This window comes from Diabrotica virgifera, chromosome 4, assembly GCF_917563875.1.
Source record: "Diabrotica virgifera virgifera chromosome 4, PGI_DIABVI_V3a".
Taxonomy (NCBI): Eukaryota; Metazoa; Arthropoda; class Insecta; order Coleoptera; family Chrysomelidae; genus Diabrotica; species Diabrotica virgifera.
Window position 1 is genome coordinate 139,216,573 of NC_065446.1, and position 22,481 is coordinate 139,239,053.

Consider the following 22,481-nt stretch of genomic DNA (forward strand, 5'->3'; position numbering starts at 1 on the left):
GTATATTGACGGAAGAATTACATTCGCGATCGGACGGAAAGACGGACAGACAGCCTCGCTAAGATTTCTCACCTTTAATAACATCTTCGGATTAAAAGCATTTATTTGACACCTCATTTTTCATTCTACCTGGTATAGTGACGGAGCAGTTATTTTCGCGGTCGGACGGACCGACGGACAGACAGCCTAGCTCAAATTTCTCACCTTTGGTACCATCCTTGGATTATAAGCTTTCATTTGACACCTTATTTGTCATTCTACCTAGTATAGTGACGGAGCAGTTATATTCGCGGTCGGACGGACCGACGGACAGACAGCCTAGGTCAAATTTCTCACTTTTAGTACCATCCTTGGATTATAAAGGACGTAATTTGGGAATTCCCCGCATGTAAAAGTCCTTACATGTTCGTCAAATTACTTTCGACTCAGCTAAATTAGTGTAGGCTAGGTCGTACTAGGCGAAGGATTTCCTGGCTGAAAAATTTACGTACGTGGTTCAACACAACCACTACAAATCTTTTCAGAGCAGCAGTGTGAAAAGTAGAGATTGCCATGATGGCCTCCAACATCCGAAACGGATAGGCACTACAAGAAGAAGAAGAAGGCCGTACTAGTTTATCCTGAAGTGTGAATCTTTATTATATCAGGATAAACTAGTTTGACCTAGGCCAAACTATGTGACAAAAATGTGATAATTCTTTTAAAATATTATCCACGATAAAATCAATCTAACAAGGTATTCCCGACAAAACTAATTTGAATGGAGAATAATGCATTTTGTTGTCATTAAAATACTTGTCCGCCGGCGCCACTGAGTAAAGATCGAATTGTCGGTCGCACTCCCTACTTCCAATCAATTTCAAGTAGGGAGTCACGTGTGTGGTGACGTAAGCAGTCTACGAAAGTAAGTGATACGCCCACTTAACATTGCAATGTGCTTCAACTGATAAAACAGCCTTAAGGGTGTCCAGTCAGATAACAGGTTAAAAATTTGGAACGGTCACACCACGAAAACGGCACATTTTTTGTCCGACAGAACAGACTTATACTCTTCGAACAGAATTAAACTCTCATGCAAAAATCAGACTGCTATTTATCACCAAATGGGCGTTTCAATGAGTGGAACATGTGGAATATGTCAAATGACAGGAATTATGACAGGTGATAAATAGCAGTCTGATTTTTGCATGAGAGTTTAATCTCTGTTCGGAGAGTTGAAGTCTGTTCTGTCGGACAAAATAAATCTGCCGTTTTCGTAGTGTGACCGTTCCAAATTTTTAACCTGTTCCACAATTAAAACTGCCCCTGTTCCAGTGTTCCCATATATCAAAGTTTATCCGACTAGACACCCTTAAGCTATTAACAAATTTTCAGCTTGCTATTAATCAACTTTTTTTTCATACCTATCCAGACCTATAAGTATAATTGTTTGTCTTTACAATGACAGAGAGATGTAAGGTCCAGTGACCAAAGCATCACGACACACACACACACACACACACACACACACACACACACACACACACACACACACACACACACATTAGCTTGTTTACCGGTGAGATGAGCACATACACTGATACGCGAGCACAAGAACTAAAACTGGCACAGGACACAATGGCTGGACACTGTTGAAGGGTTCCTCTGCTGTAGGCTCTGTCAGGATCGGTTAGGTTGGTCCAAGGGATCATATCGCTTCAATGTCTTCGCTTGTTTGTTGTTGAGAAGATTGTGTGCCCGGGTGTTAGGATGTACCCGCAACCTATTTTGATATTGTTTAAAAGATTTTTTGCACTCTTCAGAGACTGTTAGTACCTGAAGATTGTACCCCTCTATGTATTGCGTTATTCTGGATATACCAAGGGGCATTAACGATTGTTCTTAAGAGTTTTGGATTGAAATCTTTGTATTTTCATAATGTATCTTTGTATTTTATGAAAATATTTCTGATAAAGTACTTTTATCGCCAACCGTCACTAAAGCCATTCATTATTGTACTCATCTGCCCTCTTTTGCGACAGTAAAGTAACACTTTATTGTACTGAAAGAAGAATTTTACTTTACCTGCCGTGATTAATCAAATTAACCGAGATTGAATGTAAGTGGTCGATGGCAGTAATCGAATGGCGAGTATTTGAGTGGACTTACAATTTATTTACTTTAATTATTAAAAATATTGTACGCAATTTGCGATATTATCAATTAAATTTATGTCAAAAAGTGAAATTCTGTAGTATTTTGTAATTATATTCATATAAAATAAATTAAAACTTAACCGATTTAGTAATTATTCAGTATTGATAACTATCGATTAAAAATCGAAAGCGGCAATCTTCCAAGTTATCTGTCATCACTGTCATGAAATTATTATGATGTCTAAAATTTAAAAAGTTCTTAAATTGCAAATTGCAAGTAAGTGTTAAAACCAATATCAAATTATGTTGGCAAATATTATTTTATATCAATAAAACATATGTTAACCGACTGCCAAATATACCAGCAAACGAGAAGTAAACTCAACCTTCCCAGGGACATATCTGAGCTTCTTAGAGACAATACAAATATCAGTAATATACAGTTTTTAACGGAAATAGGAATAAAAGACATTTAATTTTATCACAAATTTTTCAGGTATACTTTTTTTTAGTACATATGTATTTACTTAATATTACAATTTCTTTTTATTTTTAATATGTATTTTCCATTGTTGTCGTTTATAACCCCAGTTGTTCGGACGACATTAAATTTAAAAAATATATTTTGGGGATAAAATTTCGTATGCACCACGTCAGTAAAGACTCTTTATCGAACTCGTCTGTTACTCGCCTCGCTCGCTACGCTCGCTCTTCTCGTAATATCAGAATCGATCGATAAAGAGTCACTTTACTGACTTGGTACATAAATAACTATTATTGTTATTTTTGCTTCATTATTGTCATTTAGTTGGCGTGATTCACACTAATACATATATATTTTAGGAGGCCTAAGGAGTACGAGACTGATCCAGCTGTGCTTGCAAGAAGACAGAAACAAATTGATTATGGAAAAAATACTCTTGGATATGATGAATATTTGAAGCAGGTTCCAAAGTAAGTAAATTTAAAGTTTTTTCATTTCATTTGTCGCATCGGAAATATACAAATAAAAAACTACAGCTAACTGTTTGTTAACTTGTTCAGTGCTCATACCGACACTGTGTCGGCAATAGAGTTTCATCAAGGGGGCCGATGATGCATGAGTGTCGGAGGTAGTATTACGTTCCTGAATGAACCGTTTAAGTATGTGGTATGACGGTACAAGCCATGTGGTGTTTGTTGAAGATAGGCAGCAAACGTGTTAAACAGCTTCTTCTTCTTAACTGAGGCGAGACTCGTTAGTCTCTGGCACTTGGTCATGAGATCTTTGTACCATACTTAGTTTTTTTCCCTTAACCTCTAATAAGTTCTGTGGTCTCAACGAAGGCCAACAGTTTTCTTATTGGTAGTTTTAGGATCTCTTCTGGTTCAAACCTCAGTTAACCAGTGAATTCCCGCCTTACATCACTTAGCATAATGCAATGGCAGAAGTATCTGTATACCAGGCTTCTTCCATTTTGCACTTTCTGCACCATGGTTCATCACCTTAGTTTGTATAGGTAATTTCTTAAACGGCAATGTCCAGTCACTATTTCAGTAAACCTTTTGATCTCTCGTTTATTGAGTTTCATCAAACTGTTCTAGTCGTCGTCAAAACTTGATCGAGAACGGATGTATCTAAAGCATTTACCTGTGCTAAAAATAATAATTACTGTTCATCAGTTTCCCATTAATACCTAATTATACTTTAATGTAATTGAAGTGTTAAAATAAATCTGCTGTGATACGAAACAGTTATTTGGATTTTAAATTAAAGTTATTAATTATAATAAAACAAACTAAATAATAGTGTTTTTAAGAAGAAATCTGAACCTCCGAACGGACGAAGTGGGTAAGATTTCTTCTTACGCGAAATTTACAATCTATTGTAGTTTAAGTGCGGTAAATTAAAAACTCATTAAGTGCTTAACTACTAGTTGAACACAAACTTCTTTTTGTGGTCCACTCAATTCAGGTCGGTAAGTGACTATTTTAAATAATATAATTTAAGGATTACATTTATTGAAAATGTTGATTAAAGCTAAATTCAAAACAAATACAGGTTAACCGTGTTTGGATAAAGAATAAAATATAAACATGCCTGCAGGAGGAATGCAACCGACTACAATAAATGAAGCCTTTTTAATGCAACAAAATAATAACTTATTTCAAGAAACTTGTCAACGTTCCCAAAACGAACAATTAGTATATACAGAATGGGTAAAAGTCAATAATGAAAAAGATCAACTACATAGTATGATCACGCAAATGCAAACACATATAAGTATGCTAGAAAACCAAATCAAACAGATTAGGAATCAATCAAATAACGCTAAAATTACTGAGGCAACGCCTCCTCTCAGGCAAGCATACGAGACTGATGAAGAGGAACTGGCTAAAGAAACAGAATGGATAAGGGTAAGAAACAGGCAGAAAAAAAGGAAAATAATGAATACTTCATTTTCTCCACCTACTCCTACAAAAAATGAAGAAGTAACTAATAGGTTTGAACCTAAACAAAAAAAAGTCCAACCTCCACCACCAATAATAGGGAAGGAATTAAAGAATATAATAAATTTATCGAACTGCTCACAAAGGAAATAGGTATAAATAAATTTATAATCCAAATGGTAAATAAAGAGAACTTCAAAATTAAAGCCAACGACGAGGATACGTATCGTGGCGTGACAAAAATACTACAAGAGCAAACACCGCACAGTTGGTTCACATACGAAGATAAAAGAACACGACCAATTAAGGTAATAGTCAAATATCTCCCGCATTCGTGCAAACCAGATAGCATAATTGAAGAATTGGTTAGTAGAGGTTTTAAAGCAGTGAATGCTATAAATAAAATTAAGTGGCGTACCAAAGAACCACTTGACATGTTCATAGTGACTTTTGACAACAGCGAAGATATAAATAAAATACATAGTATACAGCATATACTACAATGTAAAGTCGAAATCCAACTATTTAAATCCTCCAAATTAATATCTCAATGCAAAAATTGCCAGGCATATGGGCATACCCAAAAATTCTGCGCCAGAGAAGCGAGATGTGTCAAATGCACAGGGAAGCATCATACTAAGGAGTGTACCAAACCAAAAGATGTCAAACCTATATGCGTACATTGTGGACAAGAGCACCCAGCTAACTATCGTGGCTGTAAAGTGGCTATTGAACTACAAAACATGAGGAATATATACAAAAAAAAGGGTGGTTAGTAAACATCCTTCAGTAAGCAGGCAAGTTAATGAAAATCTATCATTTGCCAATGCAGTAAACAACGAAAAGGAAAGTAGCAAAAAGGAGGAACGAACTAATAATATCGAACAAAGTCTGCAACTCATATTAGCGAAGCTAGAAAATCAAGAACAAATCATAATAACACTGGATGAGAGGCTAAAAAGATTAGAATATAGTGCCAAAGGAGCTATACCTAAATCGAAACAATATTAATACAATTAAGGTACTAGTGTGGAATGCAAATGGACTCCTGAACCACCAGCAGGAGCTTCAGTTAGTTCTACAGACAGAAAATATAGATGTATGCCTCATCTCAGAGACTCATTTTACTAAACACTCATTTATCAAATTTCACGGTTATAGAGTATATCATGCGATTCATCCTGATAATAATGCAAAAGGAGGAAGTGCAGTGATAATTAAAGAAAATTTACAACATTACGAAGAAGCAAACTACGTAACAAAAAAAGTGCAGTTAATTGCAGTTAATTGCAGTAACACTTAGAACTAATAGATACCCACTGATAGTTGCAGCAATCCGAAACATGCAATAAATAAGGAGGAATATATTGACCTCTTTAACGAGCTGGGAAATATATTTATAGTAGGAGGCGATTATAATGCTAAAAATACCCACTGGGGCTCAAGGTTAACCACAACAAAAGGCAGAGAACTTTTAAAAGCTGTGAATGAATACGGAGCCACAACTTTATCAACAGGGAAGCCAACTTATTGGCCGACAGACCCCAACAAGATACCAGACCTAATTGACTTTTTCATAACCAAAAATATATCGCAAAACTACCTGCAAATAGATGAATGCCATAAATTATGTTCTGATCATTCAGCAATAACACTAACACTAAGCGAAAACATAATATATAAAGAAAATAACCCTTCGTTAACTAATAAGTACACCGACTGGATAAGCTTCAGACAAATGCTAGAAGAAACAATTAATTTAAACGTATCTCTTAGAACCGTAAGTGACATTGAAAAAGAAGTTGATCAATTCAATAAAGACATCCAAAGAATATCTTGAGAATGTACTCCAGACATCAAAAGACGCCTAAAAGGATGCAACTACCCTGCAGAAATTAGAACGCTGGTATACGAAAAACGGAAAGCACGATGAAAATGGTTCCAAAGTCGAGCTCCTCAAGATAAAACAATTGTAAATAATCTCACCCAACAACTAAAAAGAGAGATAAAAGAATTTAAAGAAGAATCCATTAGGACATACCTAAACAACCTAACGAATTATAGATCCACAGAATACTCACTATGGAAGGCAACCAAAGGATTAAAAAGACCAATAATGCAAATACCACCCATAAAAAAAGAAGACGGAACTTGGGCTAGAAGCAGCGAACAAAAAGCAGAATGCTTTGCTACACATCTGGAGAAAATATTTCAACCGCATCAAAAACAACAAGAAGAAGAAGCATTACAGAGCAACCATTTGCAAGAAGAAGAAAACATAATGCCAGTAACTGTAGAAGTAATAAAAGAAATCAAGTATAATTTAAACCAGGCAAACCACCACATATAACCTCCTCCTATAGACCAATATCACTGCTACCCACAATGTCTAAATTATTTGAAAAGCTTCTCCTCACAAGATTGCAACCAATTATAGTAAACAAAAAATTAATTCCAAATCACCAGTTTGGCTTTAGGCAGAAACATTCAAGTATAGACCAACTCCACAGAGTCACCGATATTATAGAAAATGCACTAGCACTAGAGGAAAGAAAAGTCTGTTCAGCTTTATTCTTAGATGTTGCCCAGGCATTTGACAGAGTTTGGCATGAAGGACTATTTCATAAATTAGAGGCTACTCTTCCAAAATTATACACAGACATAATTAAATCTTACTTAACTGATAGATATTTCAGAATCAAGCAAGATGATGCTTATTCTGAACTTAAAGAAATAAAAGCCGGAGTCCCCCAGGGTAGCGTATTGGGCCAGGTCCTATATCTCCTTTATAATAATAATAATAATAATAATAGCTTTATATAATAGCTTAATAATAATAATAGCTTTAACCTGTGGGAGTTTTTTGTCAGTTCTTCTATCAGGCGCGGCCCCCTGCGAATGGGGGATGCTTTCTGGGTATTCGTAGCGCCAATACCCAGAGGGTAGCAGGGATACTTGCCGTGGAACAAAAACTGACACCTGGCAGTAGGTATAAAATGCACACCCATTAATATGGAGAATATTGATTTATGTTTAGGATCGCTGCCTGGGGATCGCCAGGGCACGTCTGGAGCCGGCGCTGGACGTGACAGCATGCGGGACGTCGGTGGCAGGGTGTTGAGGAGGCGGGCCCCTGTCATACAATCAGCTACAGCCCAACAACAACAACAACCACAAGCGAGCCAAACAACAGCAGGAGCTCCACCCGCTGAAGGTGCTGCGCTGGAACATCAGCCGGCGCTCACTCAAGCGGGACGACCGAGGCAGCGCATGAAATGGACTGTGTCCATTAACGAAAGCATTTTGCGCTTCTATTATAAGGTTACAAACCTCGGTCAAGAAACGATCGGCTACAGACAACAGCTGTATGCCGAATTTTGCAGGGAGTACCCAGATATTCAAGTATCGGAGCAAAGAGTATCAGATCAATACCGGGTAATCATAAGAAACAACCTTATCCCAGAGGCTAGACGCAATACGATCAAAAGCGAAGTCGAACGGGAGATCAACAACCAAGGGCTAGTTTTAGATCAAGTCCTAAATGAAATCCTTGATGAGCAGATTCCTGAGATTCCCATACCAGAAACTCAACCTGACAATACACAGCAGGAAAACAACGAGTTGCGCGATAGTCTAGCAAACGAAATGGCTCGTGCCGTACAAGAGTTTAATGAAACAAATCCACTTAGCAGACCACCGCTACCACGAATAAACTCTTGTAAGAAACTAGGTGCGCTGTTACAAATTGTGAACACTGAAGTCCTACCCAATTATGTCGTAGAAGCCCACACATTGGAATATCTGCATATGCTAATCTACTGTGCAGCAACAGCAATTGCTAATGTAATGGGCGTTAAGATCAGAACACGACGGAGTACTAATAACGGAAGGACTGGTAACAGAATTGCACCCTGGGAAAAAAGACTTCTCGGAAAAATTGAATTACTGCGTAGGGATATTGGTCAAGTCACAGAATATATAAGAGGTGTAACAAGTAGAAAAGTCATTAAGAGAGCTGAAGAAATAATGCGGAGCACTGCAAGACACTCGAGATACGATCCAGAAAATAACACAGCCCAACAGTGTCTGGATACATTAAAACAAAAACTATCCGTCTATTCAGGACGATTAAGAAGGTATAAAGTTAGTAACAACCGAAAATGTGACAATGCACTTTTTGAGAACTCTGAGAAGGCGTTCTACCGAAAACTGAACTCCACCGTAGAAACTGTAGACAAGTCTTACCCAAGCCAGGAAGAGATTCATGAGTTTTGGGGAAATCAACTTTCCACACCAGCTGCTCTTAACAACAATGCTGGCTGGATAGAAGATACGACGCACAACTGTCACCACTACGTCACAGCTAACTACGAACCATTCACTACTGAAGAGGTCTCAAATATCATCAAAGAGCTTCATAACTGGAAATCTCCTGGACCAGACGGAGTCCAGAACTTCTGGCTTAAGAAGTTTTGGAGCATCCATGAGTGCTTATCAACATTAATTAATCATGTTATTTCTAACCCGCAGGAAATACCGTCATTTCTAACTCAGGGAACCACTTATTTAATACCGAAGGATCAAAATAACACCCAAGATCCAGCCAAGTACCGCCCAATTACTTGTCTTCCAACTTTGTATAAATTGGTCACATCCTGTATAACCCGGCGTATCTACCAACACTGTGCTCTAAACAATATCATAGAGCCTCAACAGAAAGGATGCGCTAAGGGTTCTATGGGTTGTAAAGAACAACTTATCATCGACTCAGTCATTTCTAACCAGGCATTCACCAAAAAAAGGAACCTCTTTACTGCCTTTATTGACTACAAAAAGGCCTTTGATTCAGTGCCGCATGAATGGCTCATAGATATATTAAGAATATACAAAGTCGATGATAACATAGTGACTTTTTTAAGGCATATAATGACAAGTTGGAAGACTAAAATTCACCTCCAAATACCTGGTGAAAACAATATCGAAACGGAAAATATCGCAATCAACCGGGGCCTGTTTCAAGGAGACTCGCTGAGCCCATTGTGGTTCTGTTTGGCTATGAACCCTCTATCACAGCTATTAAACTCCACTGACTCAGGTTTTAGCATTAAAAACAACAATACTGTAGTAGCGAAGCTTAATCATCTGTTGTATATGGATGATTTGAAATTAATGGCTTCTACTCGAGACAATCTAGAGCAGATGCTAAAAACAGTAGAAACATTCTCTAATGATATTAATATGCAGTTCGGCCTAGACAAGTGCCGTGTTTTGAATATAGTCAGAGGGAAGGTACAGCCCGGTGGATTCGATATGCAAAATGGCCAGAACATCGAGGCTATGGGTGAAAACGATATATACAAATATCTTGGAATAAAGCAGGCGCGGAAAATTGACCATAAGCAAATGAAAACTGAAATAACTACTGAGTTTATACGAAGGATAAAACAGCTGCTTCGTTCACAGCTTAACAGTAAAAATTTGTTTAAGGCACTAAACACCTACGCTTGTTCCGCACTTAGCTATTCATTTGGTATTGTTAAGTGGACAAAAACAGATATAGAAAATCTTCAGCGAAAAGTACGAACACACCTCACAAAGGCACAAAAGCACCATCCTAAAAGTGCAGTAGAAAGAACGACATTACCACGGAATCTGGGAGGAAGAGGACTTATGGATATAGGTGAGCAATTAGATAAACAAATTGCTAATTTAAGAACTTATTTTCAGATGCAAGCTGAGACATCTACTCTACATCAAGCTATTTGCGCAGTAGATGACACAACACCGATCAAACTGAGGGAACCAGAAATGCGCATAAACCACCTCACTAAAGACGAAAAACTGCGCACCTGGATGGGTAAACCTCTGCACGGGCGACATCCCAATGAGGTCAGCCAAGACTATGTCGACAATACAGCGTCGAACTATTGGTTGACATCAGGAAAGATGTTCCCTGAAACGGAGGGTTCATTACTGGCCATTCAGGATCAGGTTATACCAACCAGAAATTACCTGAAATATATCATCAAAGACCCTCAGGTTCAAAACGACAGATGCCGATATGGATGTCAAGCCCAAGAAACCATCCAACATCTTACAGGGGGCTGCCAGGCATTTGCTGCAACTGAATACAAGGAACGGCATGACGCAGTGGGAAAAATCCTTCATCAAGAGATAGCTATCAAGCTGGGACTTCTCCAAACGGATCATCTCCCGTATTATCAATACGTCCCTGAAAGTATGCTTGAGGATGGCAACTACAAGCTATACTGGGACCGCACTGTGCTCACAGACCAAACAGTGGCACATAATAGACCAGATCTCGTACTAGTTAATAAATTAACAAGACAGACAACATTAATTGATGTGGCGATACCTAACAACAATAATCTACGTAGTAAATTTACTGAAAAGATCGCCAAGTACAGAGATCTGGAAATTCAAATACGAAGGCAATGGAGAATGCAAAGTACCCAGACGATACCAATTATTATCTCTACTACTGGAGTCATTCCGAAGACCCTCCTCGAAAGCATAAAAAAGCTGGGTCTAAATGAACACCTTTATAAGACCATGCAGAAAGCTGTACTACTTGCGACGGCCAGATGCGTACGAAAATTTCTGGGAGAAACTCCAGCATACAAGTCACCTAGGGCTCGAAAACACGGAAAGAGTCCCACCAGAGCTCAATCCTTTTGATACCGTAGGTATCTGGGATGAGTCAGTTTTCCCCTTAGAGGGAGTGTGAGCCGTATGGCTAAATCTGGATAGCTTTATTGCCCAACAGTTTCCCATTTATAGGACAAATACAGAAAAAAAAATAATCACATAATTCATTAGTATAACATCTACAAAGTAATAGTAGAGACCTAATCTAAGTAAAGAGAAGCCATTTTTAACAAATCATTAAGTGAGCACGAAAAAATATCACAATGATTGCAAATACTATTATAATTCTTACACATGACAAAAAGAGGCGATTTAACTAATATATTTGTTCTTGCTCTTGGACACTTAAATAAAACGTTTGATCTAGATCTAACTCGAGGAACGTTGAAATTAATTTGTGCTAATAAACCACTACAGTCAATACTGTTATGTAATAATTTATACAAAAATGTTAATGAACTAATTTCTCTCCTTAATTCTAAACTAACCATGTCAACTCTACAACATAATGTATTATTATCACATCCACGGTTAGGATAGATTCCATCAATTTTAAATATCAGATATTTTATAAGTTTTCTCTGTACTTTTTCAATATCTTTTGTATAACAATTATATATAGGATACCAAACTAAACTGCAATATTCTAATTTTGGACGTACTAGAGAATAGTATAATAATTTTATTGGTGTTATGTTGGTGAAGTTTCTGCAATTCCTAATAATGAAACCGTACATTCTCATAGCTTCAGAAACTTTTTGTTCAATATGCAAATTGAAAGTTAACTTGCAGTCAAAAATGACACCTAAGTCTTTGAGGCTATTACATTTTTCCAAAACAGAGTTCTGAATTATATAGTTAAAGTTAACTGTCGTCAATTTCCTGCAAAAACTCACTACTTTACATTTTGCAGAATTTAATAGTAGTTTGTTATTAGTACACCATGTATCAATAGCAGTTAAGTTACGCTGAAGTTCTAAACAATCGCGAATAGTGTCGATCTTACAGAAAATTTTCAAGTCGTCCGCAAAACACAATTTTTTACAGTTAATTTCTTGAAACAAATCATTAATATAAAGTAAAAATAATAACGGTCCTAGATTGGAGCCTTGCGGAACACCAGACTTAGACAGAATTAAATCTGACTTAAAGCCATTATAGAATACATACTGTCTCCTTCCTATTAAATAACTACCAAAGAATTTAATTAAATTAACAGAAAATCCTAAATTTGATAACTTGGATAATAAATACGGATGAATCACCTTATCAAATGCCTTCGAGAAATCTGTATATACGACATCAATTTGTCCTTGTTCATCTAATACTAGAAATAAATTGTGTCATCACTACCAGGTTTGTGACGGTAGATCGTTTATCTATGAATCCGTGTTGAAAAGGTGCAATATAGCCGCGAACACACGGATATATACGATTATACAGAACAATCTCGAAAATCTTTGAGAAGTTACACAACAGAGAGACAGATCTGTTCACTGTATTTACAAATGTCTTTAAGTCTTCAGGGAAAAACTCATTAAGGAGAAACCCATTGCGTAAAAGCTACCTTCTACTAAATAGTTACAAATCAATATACAGGGTGTATCAAATTTATGTGCCCGCGGTATAATTAAAAATTTAAATTTTTACTCTATCTTTGATTGATAAAGTGATAAATAATAAAATCCCCGCCTTGTTTTGAGATAAAATCGTTTTCAATAAGTGCAACAAAAAAAATTATTTTCTCTCGACAACAAAACTTTTCTCTTGTTATCATGTTATCCTAACCTAATTCTCTTACTCTACCTTAAATTTTATGCATTTGTCTTTATTCGTGGTATTTATACACATCATGGATATTGTAAACTCCTCTTATCTTTTCTGATTCCACATGCCTCAGAACGTAACTGTTTATTCCATTTTCATTGTGCACGATGTATGGACCCTCGAAAATAGGCATTAGCTTTGCGCAAACGTCCCCAGTGAGATTTGATACTCGTAATGCTCTTACAAGCACCTTTTCTCCCTTCTGAAAAGTCACTGGTCGTCGTCTCCTATTATGATTTTGTCTTTGGAGATATTTCTCATTACTGCGCTGCAGCCTCCTCTGCACAATTTCCAAAACTCGTTGGTATTCCCTCTGCTCAGGTTCTTCCCATGGCCGTACTGGCATAACACCCTTCATGATATATTCCGGAGTCTCTTTTGTCACCGTACTTGGAATGGTGTTTAAGTAGTTTTCTATTTCTGCCACTTTCCTATCCCATCGTCGATGTTGTCCATTTGCAGCAATGCGAAGGAATTTCGTAGTCTCCTGTATAAAACGCTCTGAAGGATTACTTTGAGGATGTCGGATACTGACAAAATTTGTCCCTATTCCCCTGTCTTGAAGCTGTCCCTTGAAACGCTCACTCCGGAAATACGTCGCATTGTCTAAGAGAATTCTTCTTGGTGTTCCTACGGCGGCTATAAAATTGTCAATCTTTCTCATTATTTCTTCCCTCTTTGTCGTACGGCAACTGTATAACTTTACGTATTTTGAAAATATATCGACCATAACCAAAATATGTTTGTTCCTTTGCGTGGTCGTTGTCAGATCACTTAACATATCTATTGCTACAATATCCAATTTTTGACTGGATACAATATTTTTAGCAATATTTTAATTTCTGAAATTTCTGCTTTTATATTTTTGACATATTTCGCATTTTTGGGTCACTTCTTTGGCAATCTGGTAATCTTTTCGGCAGATATAGTTTTCTCGAAAAACCAGCCAAATCTTCCTGCTACCGATATGCCCATTGTCATCGTGTAATTTTTGTATGATCCTCTCTGCCGATGTCTGTGTTACCAAATATAGTTCCTTTCCATCGATTCTTTTGAAGAAAATGTCATTTTCCCTCTCCGCTCTTCTTTTTTCTTTTTCCTCCAGATCTTCTTGATTTACTCTTATTTCGTTTAACGAAAATACACCTTCCTCTTGTGTCAAAATATTTAGTCCCACCTGAAAAACAATTGCTTCCTTCTTTCCAGTGTCTTCATCCCGTGTGAGAGCGTCGGCTATGATGTTGTCTTTTCCTTTTATGTATCGAAATTCAAAATCATACTCCTGTAGTAACAAAATGCCTCGATGTATACGATTGTTAACCAATCGATTTTTCATGATATGCACCAGAGCTGCATGATCTGTTTCAATTGTGAATTTTGCTCCCAATAGATAAAACCTTAACTTATTTACACAAAAAAGTACGCTAGCAAACTCTAATTCAGTCACACTGTATTTTCTTTCGTGTGTTTTTGTCACCCGGGAAATAAAACAGATTGGCAGTTCTTGGTTGTTTTGTATCTGCGACAAAACTCCCGCGAATTTTTGTATGGACGCATCAGTTCGTAGTATGAAAGGTAAATTATACATGGGATGATACATTTGAGTTCCTTTCGAGAATTCTTCTTTTAATATTTGGAACGCCTTCTCTTGTTCTTCTTTCCAATTCCATTTAACACCTTTCTTCAGTAATTTTATCAATGGAATCTCCTTCTGGCTCAAATCTGGAATTAATTTTTTGAAATAGTTGATCGTACCAAGAAAACCTCTCAATGTGTTCAAATTCGTTGGCCTTGGGTATTCATCTATGAGTTTTACCCGGTCCTCGGCTAAACTAACTGTTTTTGTTACCAGTTTAAAACCCAAATATGTCACTTCTTTTTGAAAAAATTGACATTTTCTTACTAATTTTTCAAAATTCAACTTTAATACGGCCTTGTCCAACTCTTCTAAGATAATTTTTATGTGTTTCAAATGACTCGATGTATCTGGTGAAAAAATTAGTAAGTCGTCGATGTAGTGTACTATAAAATCTTCATACCTGTTCAATATTGTATGCAGAGCTCTTACCAATGCTGCACAAGCACTTTGTAACCCAAAAGGCACTACTTTAAATCGGTACACAATACCATCGATTGAAAAAGCGGTGTAGTTTCTACATTTTTCTGCTAAAGGTATCAACCAAAAACTATGTTTTAAGTCAATTTTAGAAAAAATATGTGATCCTGTAATTCTCCCAAAAATAGCCTCGGTGTTGAGAGGTGATTCATATTGAGATACCGTGTATTGATTTATATTCCGGGCATCCAAACATAGCCTCAAATCTCCACTGCTTTTTTTACAATCACGATTGGGTTGATATACGGCGAGTCACATCTCTCTATGATTTGATCTTCTAACATTTTATTGATTTCTCCTTTCACCTCCTGTCGGTACTTATATGGGATAGGGTAAGTCTTCGATCGAAAATTTCCTAAGTCTCTAACCTCAAATGAATGTTCATACTTTTTGGCTACTCTGTTTTCTTCATTTATTAAACCAAATTTTCTGAAGGCCTAGGATGACGGCGAATAGCTTTTTTTAATTCATCCCATAAATGCTTAACAGGGTTGAGATCTGGGCTGCATGCCGGCCATTCTAATCTTATCAATCCAACCTCTATTTTATGAGTCAATCAGTGTTTTTATTTACAAAAAATGGTACAGCTCTTACAAGAAAAGAGATATTCGAATAATTCAAAAACCAAAATTTTAGTGATACTTTCGGGATAGTACGACAGGACTATGAAACAAAACCAGCTCTTCCATTTTTCCACAGAATTCTTTAAAGTTAGGAGAAAATTCAGCGCTTCTATTCACCCCTGTATAATGGCATGCAAGCAAAAATTTTTTGTTACCGGAATAATACAAAACGATACCAATACATCTACCTACAAACTGGTGCAAGAATCTTGAAAATCGGAGCACAAATAATAAAGTTATAAATTGTCAAACTTAATCAAAAATTTTGGGTGGCGGAATTTTGTGCCGGTGAGTGTATATATATTAGGGTAGGCCGATTTGTATACGAAATTCAAAAATATTTTAATTTCAGATTTTGCAATCCAAATAAACATATGGAGTAGGTAAACAATTTTTTTTGTAAAAATAAATTTTTTCATATTTTGCTGTTTTGAACTGCCACAAGGTCACTAAAATTTTGAATTCAAAAATATTTTAATTTCAGATTTTGCAGTCCAAAAAACATGTGGAGTAGGAAGACAATTTTTTTTGTAAAAATAAATTTTTTCATATTTTGCTGTTTTGAACCGTGACCCGTCAAAATAGCCCGGTCAAAACAGCTCCGTCAAAAAAGCCCCGTCAAAATAGCCCCCGAACACAAAATAGCCTCGACAAAATAGCCCGCACACAAAATAGCCCCGACAAAATAGATCGCACACAAAATAGCCCCGATCAAAACAGCCCCGGCTAAAATAGCCCCGGCTAAAATAGCCCCGGCTAAAACAGCCTCTTATAAACAATTATATAATTATTTATACAAGGTGTCCAAAAACTTTTTTTTAATTTAAATTATTTGACAAAAAGGAAGAATGTATTTATTTATTTAATTTAAAATGCATTTTACTGTTGCCCGAAAACAGAAAAAAATGTTTATATCATAAATTAATTAACATTGATTTCCGCTTAACTTAAATGTTCAAACTTCCAAGAGGCAGGAAAGACAGGACTCGAGTTCTCTGAAAAGACAATTTTTATTTAATGTGGTTAAGATAAACATCTGAATAGAGAATAATTACCATTTCCGAAAAAATGTATTTTTAAGGAATTATTTCATGATGAATTCTGAAGGGAGCTTTTTTTTTTCGGGGCTATTTTGTCGGGGCTATTTTGTCGGCGGGCTATTATTCCGCGGCTATTTTGTCTGCAGGCTATTTTGTCGGAGCTATTTTATGTGCGGGATATTATGTCGGGGCTATTTTGTCGGAGCTTTTTTGACGGGGCTATTTTGACGGGGTACCGTTTTGAACTGCCACAAGGTCACTAAAATTTTGAATTTAAAATTTTACTAGTTTTACAACTTGCATATCCGAAAATGTTATAATACATAGAATGAAACAAATGTTAATTATTCATGTTTTTATTTTTAATATTTTAACTGCCACAACGTAGTTTACATTAATATTTAAAAAAAATATCATTAAATCATTAAAAATAAATTTTATTAAACAAACAAACAACTGTTCTTACAACTTATAATCTTTTTTTGACCTAAAAGAAGGCATAATTCGGTGTGATTCCAGTTTGGTTCTGATCAAACCATCTCTGCTATCAGCACCACAAACTTTTGCTGAAGCTTCTGTCACAAGTTTAATCATGCGTTCAACGGCTTGCGTGTGAGACGGATATAACTTAAGCTCCGATAACAGTGCTGATGTCTCCGGATTAACCACAATTTCCTGTAAAGTTTCATTCGAACTTCCAATTGTTAATGGTGGTTCAGTTAAGGGTATTGTACTCCAATTTATGATATCGATATAATCCGTAGCGTTCATATTAAGCACAGATGGTACCTCAAATGTTCGTAGTCGCTGGTTTATGTTACTTGTTCGAGCTTTAAAAATACGGCGCACAGCAAGCTCTCTAATATGTTTTCTTGGATCTCCTAACATTCCAAGTAGCATATTTTCTGGATGTGCAAAAAAACTATTTCGCAATAGAACTAGATCCATTACATCCTTTAGGGGTTGTGGTAAATACCTAGATAACTGAATCATTTTCCAAAAATTAAAGGCTCCATGTAGGCAGGACGGTCTGGTTTTTATAAGGAACCATACTGGAGCATACACTTTTAAAATAAAGGTTGCTAAGGTAATCAAATTGTCTGATGGAACCACAGTGGAAACATATAAACGTAGTATACGGTTAGCCAATGTTAACCAGCGGGAATGCACTATTTTACCTGGGCATCGTTTAGAAAGTTTGTTGTCAGTACTTCCCTCTGAGACTGCAACACACATGTCAAGAAGATATTGTTGATCTGTACTTAAATCAGACCTATCCACATTCTCCTGTACATATGATTCAATTACACTGAACTTAACAACAGGTAGATTGTCACATCCAATTAGTGCTTGTCCTATAGGTCCGTTGAAGTGACGAGGTCCAGTTGTACTACCATCAAGGAAATTCATAAGGTGTCGCAAAGGTAATTCATTACAGTGCAGCTGGCAAATAAGCCACTGCCACGGGCGATTTAAATGTTTTTCTAATTGCACAATAACACCATTAAACTTTTTAACATTAACATTCGTCCCATCACACCCTATTACTCTTAAGACATGTGTGGATACGTCAGAGTCATCAAAATATTTTAAAATGCTTTTTAAAATGTTCACAGCAGTAAAAGAATCAGGAGTAACAAACGCCAGATAAGTCGACTCAGGCATTTTTAAGATTGTAATACAGTCAAACCTGCTATATCCGGATCAATGTGGCGACAAACCGATCCGGATATGAAAAAATCCGGATATCAAGACCACTACTTCTTTTATTGGGACCGTGCAAGTTCGGAAAAGCGACACCTATTTCTATGCTCTGAACTTTTATTCGCACTTTTAATTATATTGGCCAATCATATGGTCCTGGTTACTGGATAATTGTCAAGGCCATAGTCCAAAAGAAATAAGAAGAAAAAATAAGATTTAGGTTGTGTTATTCAAACGTAAACAATTGTATGTAGTAAATAAAATTAGTTATTAAAATGCAGTATTGCAAGAAAAAATACAATTAATTAAATTTACCTTTATATAATAATTGCATATCATATCAATATTGTGAAGCAATATATAATTTTTCTTCTTAAATGACAATAGGTATGAAATGTACGTCAATTTGACAATTTCAGTTGACAATATGAATTATTTAAGAAAGTTGCAATATTTCTCCGCTATTCGCGCACGACCGTTTCGCGTATCCCTTCCAAGTACTTGCACACCGCGAATAGTCTCTGAAACGTTTTCTCCTTCATACATTCCAGTAATCAACGCCGTCAATAACTTTCGTCGATAGACACGTTGTAGAGATTCTATAATACATTATTTCGCCATCTTTTAGTTCTTCTTTTAGTTCGTTGTCCAACAGCAGGACTGCCTTTCTCGGTAGATTTCGGTAGATCCGGACGGCGCAGAACCGTCCGGATATGGGGAGGTAATGATCGCCTAATTTAGTTTTAACATAATGTCCTTGTGGCAGTTGAAATATTAAAAATGTACAAAAACTTTATTGTAAAAAAACTTTTAGTTTTAATTATTTAACAATGTGGTAAAATGCAAAATTTTATATTTTTAATATAAACATTTAGATTTTTGACATTTATATGGCAGTTCAAAATAATTTTTTTTATTAATATTTAATATCAAAAATTTTGTTTTTATACACTTCAACTTTTTTTCAATTGCATTTTACCATTTTAGTAATTTCGAAAAATCGGCCCACTCTAATATATATATATATGACATATCTTCAAAAAATTAAATTAAAAGTGTGAATGTAAAACTAATCGTTTGAATGGATAGGTATTTCCTTTGTATTATGTAATGTATGAATGAGATATTTCCTGTAATTAATTATATTATTTTGTAACCTATGTATGTTCGAAAAAAAAATTATGTAAAAAAATAGATTAAAATATATATATATATATATATATATATATATATATATATATATATATATATATATATATAAAAATAAAAATAAATAAAAAAAATATTAAAAAAAAAATCACTAAGAGGTTCTAAATCTCCCGAGAGGAAAAGAAAAAAAATTAGCATAGTTGTATTTATTAACATAGTAAGTAGACATTGTTATTTGTAAGCTTTATTTTTTATTATTTATTTTTAAGTGTATACTGGACAATTTTGTACTTATGAACGAATAATAATTTTATATGTAATTGCGTGGCTAAAGGTTCTAAACCAAGGCCAGAATCAAAACAAAAAAAAACTCTCGTTCTGCGAGGTCCAGAGACCTCACGCCTACACCATTTTTTTTACTATTCTACAGGCTATATTTTTGCTAAGAACGTTTTTTTCGGCAAAATTCTTACTTTTTGAGTTATTTGCGAAAAACCTTCTAAAAATGTGATTATTTTGTTGAAAAATGAACATATTCACTCGAAAATAACTCGAAAAGTGTTGACTTGACGAAAAAGCTCTATAGAATAAAAGTTACTTAAAATTAGTCAGTTTATCCATTTCCGGACTTATTTTGGACATATATTTTTTCACCCCCAAGAGGGGGTGAAAGTCACCCCCGGGGCAAAAGCACACATCGGCACAATATCACTTTTTTCTTTGACATGTAAGCTATGCGTATGCCAAATTTCATGTCAATTCAAGCAGTTCTTTAAAATATAGAGCAAAAACCGTGAAAGAATGTACTTTGACATGTAAGCTATGCGTATGCCAAATTTCATGTCAATTCAAGCAGTTCTTTAAAATTTAGAGCAAAAACCGTGAAAGAATGTACTAAATATGAAAATATAAGTGTTTAGAAGGTGAGTAGATCTTGGATTAACTCTCTACGATTTTTTTTTTCAAAAAGTTATAGCCTTCGACATTTGACCCCTTTTGATAAACAAGTTATAGTGTCTAAGCAACAAGTTCAACAATCGGGCTCTACAATTTTTTTTATGTTTGGTATGGAAAGTTCTTCATTTTAAGGCCTTAAAAAATAAATCAAAAATATTTTTACAATAAATAATGCAATTGCAAAAAACGGCCATTTTGGACCTTTCGCGGGCTGTTTTGCAATAACGTATTAACGAAATTAAACTTGCCATAGCTCAAGTTGTAGGTTTTTTAATTTACTACAATTTTTTATTTAAAAGTTTTTCTCTAAAATGAATACCCTTAGCTGCAAAATTAAAAATCTTTAACAATTGCAAATTTAACAAATGAAAAACTTCATACATAAAAAACCACACAAAATTTTTGGTTACATTTTGGTAGAAGTTATTCCTGGCGTCGTCCTTTACAACACCTGATAGGTTTCAAAAATTCCTGAATTATATCACGTTTTTTCACCCACAGCGTGGGGTATAAGGCGATGTGGCCGTTTCTAAATATAGGCGTGGCATTTTTGACAGTATGTTAGCGGTAAGTGCAATATGCTAAGGTATATGGTCGGCAACTGTAGCAGATACCGTCAAAACGCCATAGTATTTAACATTTGCCGCCAAATGGCTTAGTATTTTAATTGAAAAGTGTAGATACCGCTAACAAAATTGCAATTTTATTCAAAATATTATGCTGCTACGACTCCAAAGACTTTGTAAATATATTCTACATACTCTGTTCTACCTAGAAATACAAGAATCTCATTTTCGATAAAAAATCAGTTACCGCCTTTGGGCTTAGCACGGCAGAATAGCCAATTGGCTATCTGTGTGAATGTTGATTCTCTTACCTTTGGGGTCTTCATCAATGATTTCTTCATCAATGAAGACCACCAAAGCAAACACTTCAGCCTGGAACACAGTTGTATGTTGACCTAGGCTGTAAGATTTATTATAGTTACATGTTTGCCCAAAGTTAAACAGCTTAGAAAAACTAAAAAATTAACCAATAGCTATGAAAATATAAAATTTAGTGTTTTTCTGTTGTGTTGGTTAACATTTACAACAGTATTTTATTTTCAGAGATGAAAGACAGCCTGAGCAACCAAAAACTCCAAACAAGTATATCAAATATTCAAGGCGAGGTTGGGATGGATTGATAAAACAATGGCGCTTGCTTTTACATCAGTATGATCCACTGGAAGAATCTGATAAGGCCAAAGATGAACCTAAGACGGAAGTGGAAGAATCTAAGAACTAACCTGTCATCCGTCTATTTTTTTTTAATCTTTAGTGTAGTCTCAAGACAAGATTTTATATAATACAGTTTATTTGGAAGTGATTTATTTGAATTAAGAGTTGTATACGAGATGATTAATGTATAATGTTCACCGTATTGCAGTTAATAAACAAAAATAATTATTTTAGTTATCAAACATTTTGCTGTCTCATGTGCTGTATATGCAGCAAAATTAATTTCTGTTTTGTATAAATCTCCTTAAAATAAACATTCACCTGAATAAACAGCAACAGAAAGTGATGTATCTCCTCCTCTCAATCTAGCAATTAGTACAATATTTTAGTATTATTGGTCAATAATATAGAACAGAGAGTATATTAACGAAAAGTCAAAAAAGTGTCGAAGAGTATATATACCTGTCAAGTCCTTTGTACTTAAAGGGCGTAAGTATTTGTAATGAAGTAATACTCGATGTAAAATACTTTATTTTAGAAAATTATGCACATGGTTTTCTTTTATTATCAAAGTATTAAGTATATGACAGCTGTCGTTCAGATGACAGTAG

General features: G+C 35.5%; 1 protein-coding gene across 2 annotated transcripts in view; it reads left to right on the forward strand.

Moving 5' to 3' along the window:
- Positions 1 to 22,112, forward strand: part of LOC126883144 (histone RNA hairpin-binding protein) — a 125,872-nt gene extending 103,760 nt beyond the window's left edge. For both annotated transcript variants that reach the window (XM_050648399.1, XM_050648398.1), the window contains exons 4-5: positions 2,979 to 3,089; positions 21,760 to 22,112. In XM_050648399.1, coding sequence (XP_050504356.1) covers positions 2,979 to 3,089; positions 21,760 to 21,937 — 289 coding nt within the window. In that variant the 3' untranslated portion in view covers positions 21,938 to 22,112. The remainder of the gene's footprint in view (positions 1 to 2,978; positions 3,090 to 21,759) is intronic.
- The last annotated feature ends 369 nt before the right edge of the window (positions 22,113 to 22,481 follow it).